The 17988-nt window shown below is 62.7% G+C and overlaps 4 protein-coding genes across 23 annotated transcripts in view; 2 read left to right on the top strand and 2 right to left on the bottom strand.

Annotated features, from left to right (window-relative positions):
* The window catches only part of AMBRA1 (autophagy and beclin 1 regulator 1), a 163277-nt gene extending 161288 nt beyond the window's left edge, over nucleotides 1-1989 (top strand). For all 8 annotated transcript variants that reach the window (XM_070473093.1, XM_070473090.1, XM_070473092.1 and 5 more), the window contains one exon: nucleotides 409-1989. In XM_070473093.1, coding sequence (XP_070329194.1) covers nucleotides 409-899 — 491 coding nt within the window. In that variant the 3' untranslated portion in view covers nucleotides 900-1989. The remainder of the gene's footprint in view (nucleotides 1-408) is intronic.
* Nucleotides 1990-5437: 3448 nt separating this feature from the next.
* CHRM4 (cholinergic receptor muscarinic 4) lies at nucleotides 5438-13941 on the top strand. Its single transcript, XM_020881827.2, has 2 exons — nucleotides 5438-5791; nucleotides 11118-13941. The coding sequence occupies exon 2, from the start codon at nucleotides 11147-11149 to the stop codon at nucleotides 12587-12589; it is 1443 nt and encodes a 480-aa protein (XP_020737486.1). The 5' UTR covers nucleotides 5438-5791; nucleotides 11118-11146; the 3' UTR covers nucleotides 12590-13941.
* MDK (midkine) lies at nucleotides 13924-17245 on the bottom strand. Of its 4 annotated transcripts, none has more exons than XM_020881828.2 (6): nucleotides 16782-17245; nucleotides 15457-15533; nucleotides 15185-15352; nucleotides 14942-15100; nucleotides 14547-14612; nucleotides 13924-14264 (listed from the first exon to the last, which is right to left on the bottom strand). In XM_020881828.2, exons 1-6 carry the CDS (start codon nucleotides 17243-17245, stop codon nucleotides 14239-14241), a joined length of 960 nt encoding a protein of 319 aa, XP_020737487.2. In that variant the 3' UTR covers nucleotides 13924-14238. The 4 variants fall into 4 exon arrangements, with proteins under 4 accessions (XP_020737487.2, XP_070329205.1, XP_020737488.1 ...); XM_070473104.1 differs by lacking the exon at nucleotides 16782-17245 and adding an exon at nucleotides 16105-16757; XM_020881829.2 differs by lacking the exon at nucleotides 16782-17245 and adding an exon at nucleotides 15845-15952.
* Nucleotides 17182-17988, bottom strand: part of DGKZ (diacylglycerol kinase zeta) — a 43544-nt gene continuing 42737 nt past the window's right edge. For all 10 annotated transcript variants that reach the window (XM_070473098.1, XM_070473099.1, XM_070473100.1 and 7 more), the window contains one exon: nucleotides 17182-17882. In XM_070473098.1, coding sequence (XP_070329199.1) covers nucleotides 17766-17882 — 117 coding nt within the window. In that variant the 3' untranslated portion in view covers nucleotides 17182-17765. The remainder of the gene's footprint in view (nucleotides 17883-17988) is intronic.

Consider the following 17988-nt stretch of genomic DNA (forward strand, 5'->3'; position numbering starts at 1 on the left):
GGCAGACTCCCAGGTTCCGGTCCAGGCCTCGCGCTTGCGCTTAACCAGCTGAGCAGTCTCAGCGCCCTAGGCTGAAGTGTGAATTAGGATTGTTTGGGGCATCTTAGCTAGCTTCCAAGTCCCTGACTGATTTTTTTTTTTTTTTTTTTTTCGGCTGCACCATGCAGCCTGTGGGATCTTAGTTCCCAGACCAGGGATCGAACCCGTACCCTGCCCCCCTGAATTGGAAGCACAGAGTCTTAACCACTGGACCACCAGGAAAATTCACTTGATTGATTCTTGAGGGGTTGGCCACTGCGTTGCTCCTGCCTGTAGCTAGAATCCGCCGGGTCCTCCTAGCTCTGGCCTGCCTGACTCAGAGGCCCAGGCCAGCGGCTGATTCCCTCCCTTCTGCCTTATACCTTCCAGGGGAGGGCTCGGACTACGGGGCCAGCGGGGAAGACGCGCTCAGCAGGATCCAGCGGCTGATGGCTGAAGGGGGCATGACGGCCGTGGTGCAGCGCGAGCAGAGCACCACCATGGCCTCCATGGGCGGCTTCGGCAACAACATCATCGTCAGCCACCGCATTCACCGCAGCTCCCAGACAGGCGCTGAGCCGGGGGCCGCGCGCACGCCCTCGCCACAGCCCTCCACCTCTCGGGGAATGCTCCCAGAAGCCGGGCAGCTGGCAGAGCGAGGCTTGAGCCCCCGGACAGCCTCCTGGGAACGGCCCGCTACCCCTGGGCGGGAGCCCGCCCTGCCCTCCTCCTCCACGGCCTCTCCTCCCGCCCCCCTCCCCAGCACCGAGGGACCAACCCCGCAGCGCTGTGACCTGAGCAACAACCACCGCCTTCCTGATGGCGGGGGCAGTGCCAGGGGGGAGGCCTCGGGCCCCAGCGGGGAGCCACGGAACAGGTAGAGACAGGCGTGCCCTGGTGCCTCCCCTTGAACCGCTGAGCAGAAACTGGACCTCACAGCTGACTGGGAACCGAGCGCGCGGAAGAGCCGTGGGCTGCGTCAGGGAACAGGAGCGCGAGGGTGGGGGTCAGGAGGGCGTCCATCCGGGGCAGCAGGGAGTGAGGCGGTGCAAGGGGCCAGGTTTGCCTCCAGGGACTAGACTCTTCCAGGATCTGGGGCCCAGGGGTGTCACAGACTGCTGTGCTCCTTGCGAGTGGAGGAGGAAGTCGGTGTCCCTGCCACGCACCCCCCCTCCTTCTCCTGGAACCAAGGCTCAAGGGACTCAGCCCTGGGCAGAGAGCCCCCGGGAGGGTGAACAGTCTTCCAGATCTAGGCCCGACCGTCCTGGCCAGTGGCCAGTAGGGCAGCTTCTCCCTGTTCACCTGTCGTGCAGGCAGAGCCACCAGGAGCCCTAACGCAGGAGGAGCGGTCTGGCCCCCAGAAACCACCTCCATCTCTGAGCCTTCCAGAGCTTCAGCCCCTTGATCATCTTCCCCCCACAGAGACCACAGTCAGGGGTCAGGCCCGGCTCCCGGACTCCTGAGCACGGGGACTTCTGCACTTAGAGTGGGGGCCAACCATGGAGTGGGGGGACAGCCTGCTTGCCCGAGACGGGATGGAGTCAAGGGACAGTGGGCAGGTCCTCACTCAGGAGTGGGGGGTGTAGGCTGGCCAGCCCCCAGGGCTTGTCCACCAAGCTCCTCCTTCCCCACCACCCCCAAGGCCCTCAGAGCAGCACCCGTGGGTGTCAAGTGTTAGCTGAGCCTAGGCCAAAGCCAGCCCAAGGCTGGGGGAGGGGTGAGACTCCGGGTCAGAATGTGAGGTCTTGGTCTGTGATTTAAGGTGTTGCATGTGGAATCTTGAACTGTACGTGTAGTTTCTAGTGGAGAAATCAAGGCTCTGATTATTTTGTTTTTAGTATGAAAAATGTGATTACTTTTCTGTTTGTAACTCATCATAGAAACATTGTGGTGGGAGGAGAGGGGATAGTCTGACTGCTAATGAGGGAAACACCAAAGATCTACATCATTAAAATGATGACATGCCCCTCACCGGTCTCCTCTGTTTGTTTCCACGGGGGATGGAGGGAGCGGGGAGCGGTGGGGGCCGGGGCCGTGGGGCTGGGCTGCCGCGGTTCTCCCGAGCAGTGCCTCTGATGCTGCTGTCCTCGGCGGGGCGCCCCACGATGCCTCAGCAGAAGCCACTCAGGTAAGAGCTGCCACACCTGCTTCACGCTGCACCCGTGTCCCACCACTGCCTGCTTCTAGGAGCCTGCTAAGGTTTGGGGCATCCTTCATGGTAACAGGTGGGTAGGTAAGAATGCTGGGAGGTCACTCATCTTGGTTGCTTCCTACTCAGGATGATGGGCCTGGAGTGAAGAAATCACTGAACGGAAAGCTGGCTCCCCTGCAGTCCTGTAAAGCACGTGTCATGGGTATCTGGGGTGGCCCACAGGGAGAAGGCCTTACCTACAGGTATCCCCCCAAGATGCCGTGCGCTGGGGGCTTGGGTTTCCCTTTGCTTTGTGTCAGGGCAGTGGCCCAGGGGTCTGCTGTGGTCCTGAGTCTTGGCCATTGAGTTTTAAGCCAGTTGGGGAAAGGATACTTGCTCCCTCTCTCACGGGGGACGCGGAGGTCAGAGCCGCCTCCAGGGCTTTTCGCAGCAGCTACTTTCCGAGTAACCTTTGTGTTCGGCTCCGTCCCAGACACTGCGGGGCACACAGGAGTCTGCTCTGCCCCGGCAGCGATGGAACCGCAAGATTAAAGCAAGTAATATGAGACCATGTGAAGAGGTATATGGTGAGGAGCACTGGAATTTTAAGTGTTATAGCACGCTCTGGACCAAGAGACACATCAACTAGCTGTGTGACCTTGGGCAGGCCACGTCCCTTTTCTCTTGCTTCATTTTTCCGGATAGGAGGTAGAGCTTATTCTCTGCAGCCTCCTAAAGTTACTTCCAGCTCTGAGAGCACTGGGGTGGTAGGAGGAGGCCTCCTTGGAGAGGTGAGATTTGAGTTACACATTAAAGGATGGAAGGAGAATGGCGCCCCCTGCAGTGCCTGCCCTCCACCAAACCCTCCCCTCCCTCTGTGGGAGGAAGAATTCCGTGGTCTGAGTGGGGACTCTGAATGTGTTGATGGTAAAACGTGTGCTGAGGATTCAGCGTTTATCATCTCAGGCCTTTCCACAAACCCTCTGTGGTGGGTGCACACAGCTCACTGGTGGAGCCAGGGTCTGAACCCAGATGGGACCCTGTTACTTTGGGAAAAAGGGGTAGGAGGAGGCCTTGTGGATGAAGTGACCTAAATTCAGTCCTGCCTGGCCTTGCCTCTGTCCTTACTGGTCAAGCATGAACCCAGCCCCTACCTGTTGGAGACCCCTGTCAACACCTCCCATCCCCACACCATCCCCTTTCCTTAGAAAGCCCTTGTCTGCATGGGTAGAGCTTCCATGGGCCCCCTTGCTGATCATGATAAGGTTGCAGGGTCAGTGGGGCAGAACTCAGCAATCCCAACTGGATTCCCAGCAGTTCTGTGGACCCAAGATGGGCTTCCCTCATGGCTCAGTTGGTAAAGAATCCGCCTGCAATGCAGGAGACCTGGGTTCAATCTCTGGGTTGGGCAGATCCCCTGGAGAAGGGAAAGGCTAGCCACTCCAGTATTCTGACCTGGAGAATTCCATGGACTATAGTCCAAAGGGTCGCCAAGAGTCGGACGGGACTGAGCGACTTTCACTATCAAGATGCCTATGGACCCGGTTGGATCAAAGGTAGAGAGTAAAGACTAAACCAAGTCCCTTGATTTCTGACTCTGCTCTCCACAGTTCACTGTGAGATCTGGGATTGGGGATGCCCAAGGCCCTACCTACCCCACCATAGGCATTTTGGGAAAATGGGGGTAGCTTTGCCCAACAGCTTCTGGAAGAATTCAAGGGAGTGGTTGGAGACTTTTCTAGTTTCTGCAGCCTCCAGTGGCCTTGTTTGTTTCCTCCTCTGACAGTTCATCCCAACCTGCATGTCTGTGCAAACACACACTTTCACCCTCCTACAAGGACCACCCTCTCCCAGGCCCTAGGAAGGATATGGAAAGGGGAAACCAGTGCAGACAGTTATCTATTCGTCACATGAACCAACCAGGCCAGTTTCCTCTTCTGTGAGATGAGGGCAAGAACAGCAGGGCCTTTTCCACCCTTTGGTTATGGGAATCATGGGAGACCAGATGGTTCAGGTAAAAGACGATGGCTTCTCAACTCGTCCAGGCCGCCAGCTGCAGCCCTCAGGTTCACACAGAGGGCTCCACACGAAGAGCACCACGGGGCTGGCTCCTGCCTGAGTTCCCGCCCCTTTTCTGGCAGCTCCTGCTGCCTCCTCCGCTGCGGTACGCCCTCCACCTCCCCGCGCCCAGCACTCACAGCCCCCCGCCCAACCCTTGGGGGAGGGTGGAGGTGGGGCGGGACTTGAATTGTTTTTCCAAGAAAAGAAACCTTCCGTCTTAAGGTTTAATCGGATGTTTGCGCTCAGAGAGTTTGAGGTGCCAAGCCCCGGGGCCCGGGCGTTTGGTGGGTGGGGGGACCTTGGCCGGCCACAGGAAGGATGGCCTCGGGGGAGGCGGGAACGCTGCTGCCCGTAGGCCGAGCGGATCTGCCAAGGTCTGCGCCGAGGTGGCGCTCTCCGAGGTGCTGAAGCCTCCCCAGCGCTCATCCCTCGAGTGCCTCAGCCGGCCCTCCTGCTGGGGCAGGCAAGGCCCCGAGCCCCAGGGCTCTGGCCCGCGCGGTTCCCGGACACCTCAAGGAGACCAGCAGCTCTCTGCCTCGGGGGTCTCGCTCCGGGTTCCACCCCAGGTGACCTTGGGCACTCGGATTTCCCTCAAAGGCATCGGAGAGCTTGCCCTCCAGGCTGGATGGGCGGCGCGTCCTGTCCCCGGGGCTGGAGAAAGGGTGCGCACCGGCTCCCCGGCTTGGAGCGCGGGAGCAGGAAGCCTGGCCGCGGGAATGAGGGTCGGACGGGGTTGCGTGCGATGAGCCGGTTCCTCTCTCTCTAGGGACCATCGCCTAGCTTCTTTCTCCAGCGCCTTCCCAGGTCCCGACGGCGCCCCCTCTTCCCTGGCTGCCCGGCGGCCAATACTCCGCCTCGAGGCTCGAAAGTGCCGGCCCTCGGCTCTCTGCCCCGACGGAACCCGGACGGCCGAGAGCCCACCCCACCCACCCACCCATAACCTCCTGTTAGGGTCAAACACTCGCGCCCCCGTGGTCGAGCTGCGAGCCGGGCAGTGTGAGAGAGATCTGGGCGGGGCACGAGACCCCCTCCCAGTCCCCGGTGCTTGGTCAGAGCGGGGGCGGGAGCGCAGCCAGACGGGGCTGCCAGCTCCCTTCCCAGCCCGCGAGGGGGCGCCGCGTCCCCATGACAACGCGGACACCCCACCCCACCTCCAGGCTCCCGGGAGGGCAGCGCCCCCCGCCAAGCCGCGCTGGGGACCGCGGGCGGTGCCTCCCCACAGTGCCCGAGTGGAGAGCCGCCGGCCGGCTCCAGGGAGGGGCGCGCGTAGCAGGGGTCCCCGACGCCCGGGGTGGTGCCCCCCGCGCGTCCCCGTTGGGTGGCCGGCCCGGGGCGGGCGGCGCGGCCCCGCCAGGATTGGCTGCTTCCCCGTGACATCACGCGGCTCGGGGAAAAGTGCGAGCGTGAGCGCGAGTCTCAGCCACAGCGCCGGGAGCTGCGGGCGGAGCAGGGGCCGCCCCTCTGCGCCCCGTCCCCGCCCCCGGCCCGCGGCCCGGCCGCGCGCCCCGCCCGCCGGCCCGCGGGGCCACCCCCCAGTCCCGCCGTCTGTCAGGTGCGAGGGGAACGGGGCGGAGGTGTCTGGTAAGTGACTCCGCGGCTGCGCGGGGGCGGGGGACTCGGTGGACAGAGAGGGACGCGTGGCTCCCGGACCCTCGGAGGCTCCCCGAGGCGGGCCCGACTAGGACAGGGCCCCAGGCTTCTTCGCGGGCGAGCCCGGTGCTGGGAGGTGCAGAAGGCCTGGGGGGGTGAGGGGCCCGCTGGAAGAAAGGCCCAGAGTGTGGCTCGGAAGCTTCCCCAGGTGCGCCTCCGGGAAGGAATGGACAGGCAGGAGGTCGGGCGGCGGCGGCGGTGGTGACGGTGTGTGTGCCCGCCCGCAGCTCCTCGGGAGCCCGGGGCAGCCGTCGGGGGCGGGACCCCGCACTTCACCCTGCACTGGCAGCTCTTCGGGGCGCCAGGCGCTGGAGCCCCAAAGAGGCTTTTTCCCGCCCGTCTCCTCGCCACCCCGGCGCCGCCAGCCCACTCCAGTCCACCGAGTCCTCCGTCAGCGACCTTGAACTCTGACGGGAAACACCCCTGCCCTCTCCTGGCGCCCCTCCCCCCTCCAAGACTCCCCTCCTTTGTCGCCCAGGCTCAGACTGGGAGGTCCAGCGCCAAGCCCCGAGCCCCATGGCGGAAGTGTCACGCGCAATGTCGGTGCCAAATCCCCTGCGCCCCTTCTCCGTCCCCACAATTCCTAATCTCCTCTCCTGCCCCAGGGACACAGCGGAGACCACAGCCTTCCCGCAGCCCTAGCGTAGGAATCGAGGACTCACCCCCCAACCCCCTTTCACCACCACCACCACCACCGCCCCCCGCCCTGGTGTACAGGGAACGCGAGCCCATCGCGCCTGGGAAAGGGGGCCTCCAGGACCCAGGAAAGCAAGGTGCCCACGCCCAGAGGCTGCAGGAACTGCGCTCCAGGGAGTTGGGGGAGGGTGGGGCACGGGGGAGCCAGGGCCCCTTCGACCACCAGGGAGTCGCGGAGACGTGGACTCCAGTTGGGCCCAGTAATAATTCCCAACGAGGCCCGCCCCAGTCCAGGGCTCGAGAGGCCGGGTGCCCACTCCAGCCGCTGAAGCCGGGCGGTGCCTCTTCGGCGGGGTTCGGGGTGAGGAATGTGAGATGGAGAAGAGTCTTACACACACGCCTTACACAAGCCTCGGGCCGGGCCTCCCAGTTACGGACGTGCTTCTCGCGCCCTTCTGCCCCGCAGACTGGGCGCCCTTCGGCGACATCAGAGCCTAGTGTCCCTCAAGTCGGGGTGAGAGACTCTACCAGCAACCCCTCGAAAAAGTCCGTCCCAGTGCGGGACTCTGCACCTCAACGTTGGGGGCCTGGGCTCAGACGACACCCCCACGTCTGGGGTCTCCCTGGCAACTCAGATTGTAGTCGGGTCTTGCGGTGCAGCCGGGAACCCTTCCCCATACACCGGCGGGGAGCGATCTAGACCCGGGTTCTTGGCCGACCTTCTTCCTACTCAGACAGCCGAAGTATGGGCTGAGCCTCCGGGCAGGGGCGGGACCCACAGGACCCACGGTGGGCCTGGCATTTGCTCCTGCACACAGGCTCACAGGTGCAGGCACACCCGAACCGTGTGCGTCCCTGGGCCGCAGCACTTCAGGCACACACAGACATGCACATGCACGTGTCCACACCGCGCGAGCATGCTCACGCGCACACGGGCGCACTGGTATCCAGGCGTGGCTCAGCGCACACACACACAGCACATGCAGACAGCTACTAGCTTCTACTCGCGCTCCCCAGTGATCACACACAAACAGAACTCGCACTCGCCTTCCCGCCCACCCATGCCTCGCAGTGTGCCGGATGGAACCGGGTGCCCTTAACTTTCCCACCGTGGAACCCCTGGAGGAGCCCAAGGCAGCTCCAGGGCGGGGCCTGGAGAGGGGGCCCCAGTCCCTCCCCTGTGAGGGACCTCCCCTGCGTTCCCGGTCATTCTCGGAGTTTGGGGGCAGTGGGCAAATAGCGGCCACCGGCTCTAGGTCCGGAGCTGCACCCAGGGACCGACATTGCCATCTAGCGGTGCGCACATCCCCGGGCGGCGGCTGCTCCCCTCCCCAGGTTCCCCGCGGGCCTGGATCCCAGAGAAGCGCCCCAGCAGAGGCTAAATTTGCATGTTTGCGGGTGACCCCCGCCCCGGAAAGATATTAGGGCCGGAAGAGGGGAAAGTATTTGCCTAGCCCTGTCTGCAGCTGGCTGCTTCCCCAAGCAGGTCCAGGGCGAATAAACCCTTGGCCACCTGATTGGAGACAAGCTGTTCAGATGGAGACAAGAGATCTGCTTTTCTCTGGGGACGCTAGGAGAGGGAGCCCAAAGGGAATGAGAAGAGACCCTGCACCCAGGCCTCCCCTGATCCACCCCTGTGCAGTATGCCCAGTCCTGCCCGACTCTTTGTGACCCCACGGACCGTAGCCCTCCAGGCTCCTCTGTCCGTCGGGATTCTCCATGTAAGAATACTGGAGTGGGTTGCTTTTCCTTCTCCAGGGGATCTTCCCAAACTTGGAATCGAACTCCTGTCTCCTGTGTGTCCTGTGCTGCAGGTGGATTCTTTTAACCGCAGAGCCACCCGAGGCAGGGTGGAGTAGAGGCAGGACGACAAGGTGCTGTTGTAGCACCTTGGGGTTAAGGTGGCTCCCAGGCTCCAATTCCGCCCCCGCCCCTGCTTACACACTGGGTGACTTTAGGCAAGTTAATTCACATTATCCTCGCGGGTAAGAAGATACCTCAGTAAGATGAAGACACTTACAGCACCTGCCTTTTTCGGCTGCTGTGAGGATTAAACCCAATAATCTATATAAAAATCTCAGAGGGATCCCTGACTCATAATTCACACTCAATAAACAAGAGCTATTATGTGTTTCCTGTTTGATACCTCCAGTTCCATTCCGATCTCACCGGCCTGTGTCTGGACCCTGGCGAGAGCGGGGGGGAGCGGGGGTCTAAGGCGAGGGTTTCCTTGGGGCTGGCGGACGAACCATTCCTGCCCAGCTCTCGCCAGCCAGCCAGCACGTGCCTATAGAAGGCAGCCTCCCCAGGCCGGGTGCCTCTGCCTCCTGTCTTGCCCAGGAGGTGGTGCCCGAGCTTCTATTTTGGAGTCTGTCAGCATGGTACTTGGTCTTTGCCCTTGACTCTTCTGCCACCTTGGGGGTGGCACCACCCTGCTCTGAGCCTCTTCTGTGGACTAAGGAATTGGGTGTGAGGATTGAAACTGCCAGGCCAGGAGGATGGGGCTGTGATGCTGGCTGACTAAAGCTGGGCTTGGAGGGGACCCTAGCGGCGGGGTGTGGGGGGAGTCACCCTGGCACCTGGCTCCAACCTCCAGTGCACGTTCGTGCTGGAGAGGCAGATGAGGTGCTGACCCCCATCGCTCCCGGGAGGGAGGCTGTCCCAGGACAGGTAGCCTCTCTACTTTGCAAAGGAGAGCGGGAGGGGCAGGGAGGCGCGGTGGCTTGTGCATGGCCGCCCAGCTAAGACCCTGGGTGCCTGGGCTGCGGGGCGCAGGCTCCTTCCTCCACACCCCACTTCCTCCGCCTCTGTTTCTCTCTCACACAGACGCACAGAACTACGTATATACGCGAGGGAGCTGCGGGGCTGCCGGGGCTGTGATGGGCCCATGTGCGTGTGTAATGGTGTGCGTGTTGGCGGGTGTGAAGGAGGCTGGGCTGAACGGCTGCCCTGGCACAGCGCGCTGGGCGTGGGCCTCCCTCACTCGGAGGGAGAGGAGGTGGGGGGGACGCGAAGAGGCTTCAGGGAGAGGCCGCATGCTTGGGGGCTTCCGGCTAGGGCGCGCGGTGTGCACCGGTGAGTGAGGGGCACCCTTGGGGGCTGGCCACGGGCGCCCCTGCTGCAGCCCCTCTGGGCCACTCACTCCCCCTTCGGGTTCCCATCAGGCAGTGGCCCCCGGGAAGCCCTGGGAGTCTGGCCTCAGTGGATGGGCCCTTTCGGCTTCTGACTCTTCACAGGCAGACCCCAGCTACCCTTGCACTGCACCCCCATGCCCTGGGAATGGGGGAGTGTGCCACAGGGGCATTGTCCCCTCCTCATTGAACTTCCGGTTCCATGCCACCTGTTCCATGATCAGGTCAGGTCACCTCTGGGACCTCTGGCTCCTGTGGCTCTTTGGGCCTCCCTCTGCCAGACCCCTTAGCTCTGGGACAGCAACATGAGCGGCAGGAGCTAGGAAGTCTGGGCAGGTTACAGCCTTGGATTCTTCATCTGTTAGAAAGAAATAACAATGTCCGAGACTTCCCTGGCAGTCCAGTGGGTTAAGACTGCATGCTTCCACTGCAGGGGGTGCGGATTTGGTCCCTGGTCAGGGAACTAAGATTCTGCATGCCGCACCCCACTACCAATAAACAAATAAATAACAGCGCCCACTTCCTAGGTTTGTTGTGAGGATGAAATGGATGAATACTTGCAGAAAGCATGGAAGGTGCTTGGTAAACAATGCATGTTAGCTGATAGTATATATTCTTGCCTTTGTCCCCAGTGCCTTCTGTAGGGATTAGTGGGCAAGTCCCGCCGCAACATTTGGTTAAGAAGTGACCAAGTTCAAGAGGGAGGGGACATACGTGTACCTAATGCTGATTCGTGTTGATGGATAGCAAAAAACTAGCACAATATTGTAATTATCCTCTAATTTAAAAAATATTTAAAAATCTAAAAAAATAAAAGAAGTGACAAAGTGGGTGAATGAAGGAATACCCCTGACCTGAGCCACATGCTGAAGTCGGGGACCACCCTTGCCCGCACCCCTCCACCCACACTGGCCTTCTGTCCATACCTTGCACATGACTCCCAGCCTCAGCTCCGCCATCGCCCTCTCTGAGGCCACTCTCTGCAGCTCTGACTGCCCATCCCCTCTCTGACTCATTCTCTGTCACCTGCCCTAGTTTTCGTTCTAGCGCTTTTTCATTGCTCATGTGTTTGTATGTCTCCCCCGATCGGGATGTGAGCTCCGTGAGAGTGGGGGGCCGTGTGTGTCTCCTTCACGTCTGTAGCCCCAGCGCCTACAACAGCGCTTGCACAGAGTTCAGTTCAGTTCAGTCGCTCAGTCGTGTCCGACTCTTTGCAACCCCATGGACCGCAGCGCACCAGGCCTCCCTGTCCATCACCAACTCCTGGAGTTTACCCAAACTCATGTCCATTGAGTCGGTGATGCCATCCAAGCATCTCATCCTCTGTCATCCTCTTGCAAAGAGTAGGCACCCAATAAACGCCCTGTGAGCGGAGACAGGAGGAAGTGATGGGACTGGGTTCTCTCAAGTCCTGCAGGACGATGTTGCTCCTCCAGGGCACCCCACCTCACGCCTCTCATACAATTCACCCCCTTCCTCTCTCATTCCAGACACTATCGGCCCATTGCTGCTAACCAAAATGGCTAACTTCACCCCAATCAACGGCAGCTCGGGCAACCAGTCTGTGCGCCTGGTCACGTCAACCCATAACCGTTATGAGACGGTGGAGATGGTGTTCATCGCCACGGTGACGGGCTCCCTGAGCCTGGTGACGGTCGTGGGCAACATCCTGGTGATGCTGTCCATAAAGGTCAACAGGCAGCTGCAGACGGTCAACAACTACTTCCTCTTCAGCCTGGCCTGTGCCGATCTCATCATAGGCGCCTTCTCCATGAACCTGTACACCGTGTACATCATCAAGGGCTACTGGCCCCTGGGCGCCGTGGTCTGTGACCTGTGGCTGGCCTTGGACTACGTGGTGAGCAATGCCTCTGTCATGAACCTGCTCATCATCAGCTTTGACCGGTACTTCTGCGTCACCAAGCCCCTCACCTATCCGGCCCGGCGCACCACCAAGATGGCGGGCCTGATGATCGCCGCCGCCTGGGTCCTGTCCTTCGTGCTCTGGGCGCCTGCCATCTTGTTCTGGCAGTTTGTGGTGGGCAAGCGGACGGTGCCCGACAACCAGTGCTTCATCCAGTTCCTGTCCAACCCCGCGGTGACCTTCGGCACGGCCATCGCTGCCTTCTACCTGCCCGTGGTCATCATGACGGTGCTGTATGTCCACATCTCCCTGGCCAGTCGCAGCCGAGTTCATAAGCACCGGCCCGAAGGCCCAAAGGAGAAGAAGGCCAAGACCCTGGCCTTCCTCAAGAGCCCCCTGATGAAGCAGAGCGTCAAGAAACCGCCGCCCCCGGGAGATGCCGCTGCTCGGGCCGAGCTGCGCAACGGGAAGCTAGAGGAGGCCCCTCCGCCCGCGCTGCCGCCCCCGCCACGCCCCGTGGCCGACAAGGACACCTCCAATGAGTCCAGCTCGGGCAGCGCCACCCAAAACACCAAGGAGCGCCCGCCCACAGAGCTGTCCACCACAGAGGCCACCACGCCGGCCACACCTGCACCCCACCTCCAGCCACGGACCCTCAACCCGGCCTCCAGATGGTCCAAGATCCAGATTGTGACGAAGCAGACGGGCAACGAGTGCGTGACGGCCATCGAGATCGTGCCTGCCACGCCGGCTGGCATGCGCCCGGCGGCCAACGTGGCCCGGAAGTTTGCCAGCATCGCCCGCAGCCAGGTGCGGAAGAAGCGGCAGATGGCGGCCCGGGAGCGCAAGGTGACGCGGACCATCTTCGCCATCCTGCTGGCCTTCATCCTCACCTGGACGCCCTACAACGTCATGGTCCTGGTGAACACCTTCTGCCAGAGCTGCATCCCCGAGACCGTGTGGTCCATCGGCTACTGGCTCTGCTACGTCAACAGCACCATCAACCCGGCCTGCTACGCCCTCTGCAACGCCACCTTCAAAAAGACCTTCCGGCACCTGCTGCTCTGCCAGTATCGGAACATCGGCCCTGCCAGGTAGGCAGGCAGGGGTGCCCCTGGAGGTGCTGGTGCGTGTGCGGGCGACCACGTGGCTTGGTGGATGCCCAGGAGAGATTTGGAGGCACTTCTCAGCGTTCACGTTCTCCGAAGAGAACTGAGGTCCCCGAGACCCCGCGAGGCTCAGAAGAGGCTCTGGCTGGATTCCGAGACCAGGTCTCTGCTCAGGCCAAGGATCAGCCCCAGGAGGTGACTGAGCCGGACAGTCTGACCCATCTCTGTGGTCCTGCCTCAGGGAGCTGGGGGGCACTGGCCGACGTGGGCACCTTGCCCCACTGTGACTGGCCGATGTGGCTGGAAGAAGGGACGTCTGGAGGGGAGCAGAGCCTCCTTTGGGAAGAGCAGGAGGGCCAATGGTTGGGAAAGGAGACTCAGGAAGGGAATGGAAGGGGAGGGCCTCCTATTCTGCTGTAACCGGTGCTTTCTGCCCCCGACGCCCCTGCATGTAGGCTCCGTCCCTCCTCCTAAGTCCCACTCCAGGGGCAGAGACGCCCCTTGCTGCAGCTACTCAGCCGGGCTCTGGGTGGGTGGGTGTGGGGGGTGGACTGGCTGGAAGCCAGGCAGAGTGGGCTCTGAGCACACCCCCTATAGCACACCCAGGTCACATTCAGGATGGGCCAGTGGGGAGATCAGGGGTCCACTCAGGAACTGGGGTCTGGCCACTTCCCACCCTCGGCTGAGCTGAGCGGTCCCATCTTTCTGTGGAGTTGACCCCGCTACCTAAGGAGAGGGCTCGTCCTGGGTCACATGTAGCGAGGGTGGGACTGTGGCAAGGGGTATTCGCCCTGACTTCTTCAGAGTATGAGGGACGCTCCAGTGGGTCTCCAAGGAGAAACCCCAGGGTGCGGTGGATATGATCCCGTCTTCCGTAACGGTGGTGGGGCAGTGGGGGGGACAGGGCTGGTGAGGAGGGCAAGCAACTCCCACCTCTCTTCTCTCAAAGGATAGAACCTTCTGGATTGGCAGTGGGCTGGACCCAAAGATCTTGACGTGGGGGAAACTGAGATGGGGGAGTCAGTCCTATTGTCTCCTGGGTTCCCTCTCTACCCCTGGCCTGGCCCCTGGAGAAACAGGACTGAAGGGCTCAGGGGACTTGATCAGGGGCACCCTTTCAAGGGTCAATAGGGGGCCCTGGAAGAAATTTTCATAACCGTTCTTTCTCCATGAGCTCTGGGGGGCACTCACCGCCAAGCCCCCAACCCCCTGAAAGCCACCGTTCCCTCCAGCCCTCTCTCTCCTCCATTCTCCCACCTCCAACAAATCAAATCACCACAGCAAACTCCCTGGGAAGGGGCTTTTATATATTAAAAGAAAAGCTTTTATTGGGAACAAAAAGATATTTATTTTATTTATTTCTTAGTAATGGCATCCAGTTGGGGGAAAAAGAAAAGTGGGTACCGGGGAATCAAATCCCTTTGTGGGGGGGACTCAAGCTGCCCAGAATCCCTTGTCCCTCCCCACTTCGGGCACTTGGGGTGATGTGGGCAAGTGAAAGGGAAGAAGCAGGGCATGATTGATAAAGCTAACGAGGAGGCAGAAGGCACTGGTGGGTAACATCTTGAGCCTGTGGAGGGAGGGCGTGGGCCGGGCCTCCGGGTGAAGCCGGGGCTCCTTGGCATCGGGGCCTGGCCGCTAGTCCTTTTCTTTCCCTTTCTTGGCTGTAAAACAAGAAAGAAACACTGCATTAGCAGGGTTCGGGTGACCCAGTGGAGACCCCCGCCCCCTCCCTGCAGCACGCGCATTAGAGAAAACAAAATTCTGCCCTCTGGTGGTTCTCCATCAGCCCGCGGGAAGCCCCTGGGCCAGGGCAGCCATTGTGATGCCCTGGAACCTTCCTCACTCCCCCAGCTTAGGCTTCCGCCGGGAAATCTGAGAACCTCCCAGTTCCCGTCCTCAGTCCTAGTCCCAGCAGCCCTGGAACTCAGCCTCAGTCCCCTCACCTGAGAAGTGGGCATATGCCCCTCTGCCTGGTTGGCCTCCAGGGCTGCCGGGACTCAGGAAGGAAGCTAAGGGAGAGAGAAGTAAGGAAGTCCTTCCCAGCTAGAAACTGCCCCCACCTGCTGGGAAATGACAAAGCCAGGCCCTTCCAGGCCCACTACCCTGGATCCTAAGCCAAAGGCTCAAACAGAACTATTGACTTGGTCCTTACTTGAGCCAGGGTTTCAACCCCCCAAACTCCATCTGCAGAGCTCTCAGTACCACCCACCTAAGGTATCTCTGCCTACAGAAAGACAGTGTAGACATCAAGAAGTCACTGGCCAGTATCCATGAACGGCAGCTTCACCACTGCCTTCACAGGTGGGGGCAGCCACCCCGTGACCACCCCGCCGCTAACCTTTGGCCTTGGCTTTGGCCTTGGGGCTGCAGGGCTTGGTCACCCGGACGGTCCCCTGGCACTGGGCGTTGTGCCGCGCCTTCTTCAGGGTCCCCTGGCGGGCTCTGGTGCCTGTGCCGTCACACGCACCCCAGGTCTCAAACTTGTACTTGCAGTCGGCTGGCGGGAGAGCGCGGGTGAGCTCAGGGCTGGGCAGCCTGAAGCTGGGCCCCCTGCCCACCCTCCGCGGGCACCCCACCTCACCTCCGAATTCCTTCTTCCAGTTACAGGGCACCCGGCACCGGATGCGCTGCGTCTGGGCCCCGCAGGTGCCCTCGCGGAATCCCACGCCGCAGTCCTTGCTGCTGGGGGTGCAGGGCCCCCAGGTCCACTCGGCGCACTCGCTCCCCGGGCCTCCCTTCTTCACTTTGTCTGCAACGCAGGGGAGCAGGGCTCAGGACCCGGACTAGGACTCACCCTTCCTGGGCTCCAGCCCCCCAGCCCCCCGCCCCAGCCCCCCGCTCCCGCCGAATCACCTTTCTTTTTGGCCACCGCGGAGGTGAGCGCCAGGAGGGCGAGGAAGGCGAGGAGGAGGAAGCTTCGGCGCTGCATCCTGAGGGGAGAGGACGGGTCAGAGTCCCCCCCGGAGGCCGCCAGCGTGGACCATCCACGGCCCCCCCGCCCCCCGCTTTGCCCCAGTTCCCAGGCCAGGCCCAAAGGGTCGGGCTGCTACTGCGGTGGGGGCGGACTTGGGGGGGTCTGGCCTCTCGCCGCCAGTCCGGGCGCACAGAGGGAGGAATCTCTCCGGGGGCCTTCTGGAGCCCAGGACGCAGCTCGGACCCCCACCCCGCCTCCGGACCCCAGATGGGCAGCGGCTGGGGGGCCCGAAGCCGCCGCGCGCCCTCCGGGGCCCCGCACGCTCACTCGCTCGCTGCCCGCGCGCGCGGCTTCGCTCCCTCCCGCGCCGGGCCGTCCCGCTCCGGCCGCCGCGGCCCCTTTTGTCTCCAGAACCGGTCTGAGCCGGTCACATGGGCCCCCGCCCCCTCCCCCCCACCGAGGAAGGACCTGCCCCGCCCCCTCCCCTCAAACCCGCACCGCCCCCCGACCCCGGCGTCCCCGCCTCCCCTCCCTCCCCGCGCCCCTACCCCCCTCTTCCCGCCGCTCGCCCCACACCCTCGCCTCACCCGGCCTCTGCCCTCGGCTCTCAGACGCCCGGCTCTCCTGGGCCCCCCATCCTCTGATCCCGGCCTATCCCGGCCCCTGGCCTCCGTCGGGTCCTCGCACTCCATTCCCCATGCCCCAATCTGGCGCTCCCTCGGCCCCAGCCCCGGTTTGCCGTCCGCTTTTCCCTCTGGACGCCCGCTTCCCTCCACGGCCACGGAGCCTTAGGTGGAGACCAGGAGTGGGTACGGAGCCCCGGGTGTGCCACAGGTGCCGGCGTGGGTCCCGCGTTCGAGGCGGTGTGCGGCTCTGTCCGCCGAGCCCCGGGTGGGTGCAGTGATGAACCCCGTCCAGCCCCCCCTCCATCTCCCAGGACCCGCTGGACTCCCAGCGGCTCTTAGATGCTGGGGAAGGCGCACCAGCCCCCGCCTCGGCTCGCTTCACCAAGTGCGCAGGGAGATGCCCTGCTCCGTGTTGCGGAGGGGCTCGCAGGGGAACCCCAGAACAGCGCCCGGGTTGGGGGGAGGAGCGCGGAGGCCGCTGCGCCTTTCTCGGAGCGCAGGTTGGAGGGGGCGCGCGGGGGGCGGGGGGATTTGAGGAAGGAGGAGCCCGCAGGCCGGGGTTTGGTTAAGACTTAAGAGCAGACAGGAGCCGTCTGAAAAGTTCCAGATCCGGCCCGGCAGCGGCTGCAAATGCCCACCCCTTGTGAGCCGGGACCGCGAGCATCGCCTCGTCAGGTCCCCGTAGGAGCCAGAGCGGTGGAGGCCAGGGGGGAGGGGGCTTGCCCAGCCACCGGGCCACAGGGCCCGAGAAACCAGGCCTGGCCCCTGCCCCACCTCTTTCACTTTCATTGTTATCGTCCCAGCGGGAAGCGGGAAGCAGGAAGAAATCGGCTCCTCCCCCGGCCCCTGCGAGCCCGGCAGCCTGGCCGAGGTCAGGTCCCGGGCAGGCCCTCAGACCCCACCCCCGAACGGGAATCAGGACCCCCTGAAATGGGTCTGCGTTCACGCGTCCAGTACCCCACCCTGCGGATAACCCAGCAGATCCCACTGCTTCAGGAAGACTTCCCACTCCGCCCCCCAAAAATGAAAAGCAGAAAGGAAAAAAAATACACTTTACTGAGTCACACCCAGCTGTAAACATGTCACCACGAGAGCGCCCCATCCCAACCCCCAGGCCGCAGAGTCGGAGGTGAAATGACTGGGTTTGGGAGGAGGGTCACAGGGGAGGTGCTAAGCAGGGCGGCGGGCAGGCAGATGCAGCAGAAGACCCCGGGTGGGTGGGGGGTCGGGGCTGGAGAGGGGGCTGAGCTCCCAGGAGCCTCAGAGTGACAGTCCCACAGGGCTGGGAGGCTTAAGAAGCCTCTTCCTGGGGGCTCCCTCACGGGGCCTCTGCCCTCGCGGCTGCGGCCCCTGAACTCCAGGGCCCCCAATGTCACCCCCATCCCCCCTGCCCCGGGCCTGCCCAGCCCAGTCCAGTTTCCTGGTCCCCTGTGAGCCTCCCTCCGGGTTAGGCTGCGGCCTCAGGGGACGGGGTGGGACTCCCCCAGCTCCTTAGAGTCCAGCCCTAGGCCTGGGCAGCTCCTCAGAGAGCAGCACGCGGCTCCTTCCCTGGGGCCCGGGTCCCTCTGCGGCCGTCTGCCTGGAACGCAGCAGTGTGGTGGCCAGGAGGGGCTGGCCTGCCCTCACACTGCCGTCTCCTGGTCTTCCCGCTGGATCATCTGGTAATGCTGCCGATTCTCCAGGTAGGCGGCCAGTTCCGTGTCCTGCGCCTTCTCCGCCCTCTGCCGGGGAGTGTCGCCCTGGATGGGGGTGTGTGGGGGGGGTAGCTGCCGTCACCTCAGGAGCCTGTTGGCCCTGACAGACTAGAAGATAGGGCGCTTCCCTCGCGCGGAGCCGCCTTCTGCT

This window comes from Odocoileus virginianus, chromosome 10 (assembly GCF_023699985.2).
Source record: "Odocoileus virginianus isolate 20LAN1187 ecotype Illinois chromosome 10, Ovbor_1.2, whole genome shotgun sequence".
In the NCBI taxonomy this organism is placed as follows: domain Eukaryota; kingdom Metazoa; phylum Chordata; class Mammalia; order Artiodactyla; family Cervidae; genus Odocoileus; species Odocoileus virginianus.

What these genes read in the sequence shown, in the direction of transcription:
- CHRM4 (XM_020881827.2), top strand. Translation starts at nt 11,147, where the DNA reads ATGGCTAACTTCACCCCAATCAACGGCAGCTCGGGCAACCAGTCTGTG.
- MDK (XM_020881828.2), bottom strand. Translation starts at nt 17,245, where the DNA reads ATGGGGCGCTCTCGTGGTGACATGTTTACAGCTGGGTGTGACTCAGTA. An exon ending in CTGGAAGAAGGAATTCGGAG is followed by an intron (nt 15,101 to 15,184) that starts GTGAGGTGGGGT and finishes CTCTCCCGCCAG; the next exon opens with CCGACTGCAAGTACAAGTTT. An exon ending in GGCCAAAGCCAAGGCCAAAG is followed by an intron (nt 14,613 to 14,941) that starts GTTAGCGGCGGG and finishes TCTCTCCCTTAG; the next exon opens with CTTCCTTCCTGAGTCCCGGC.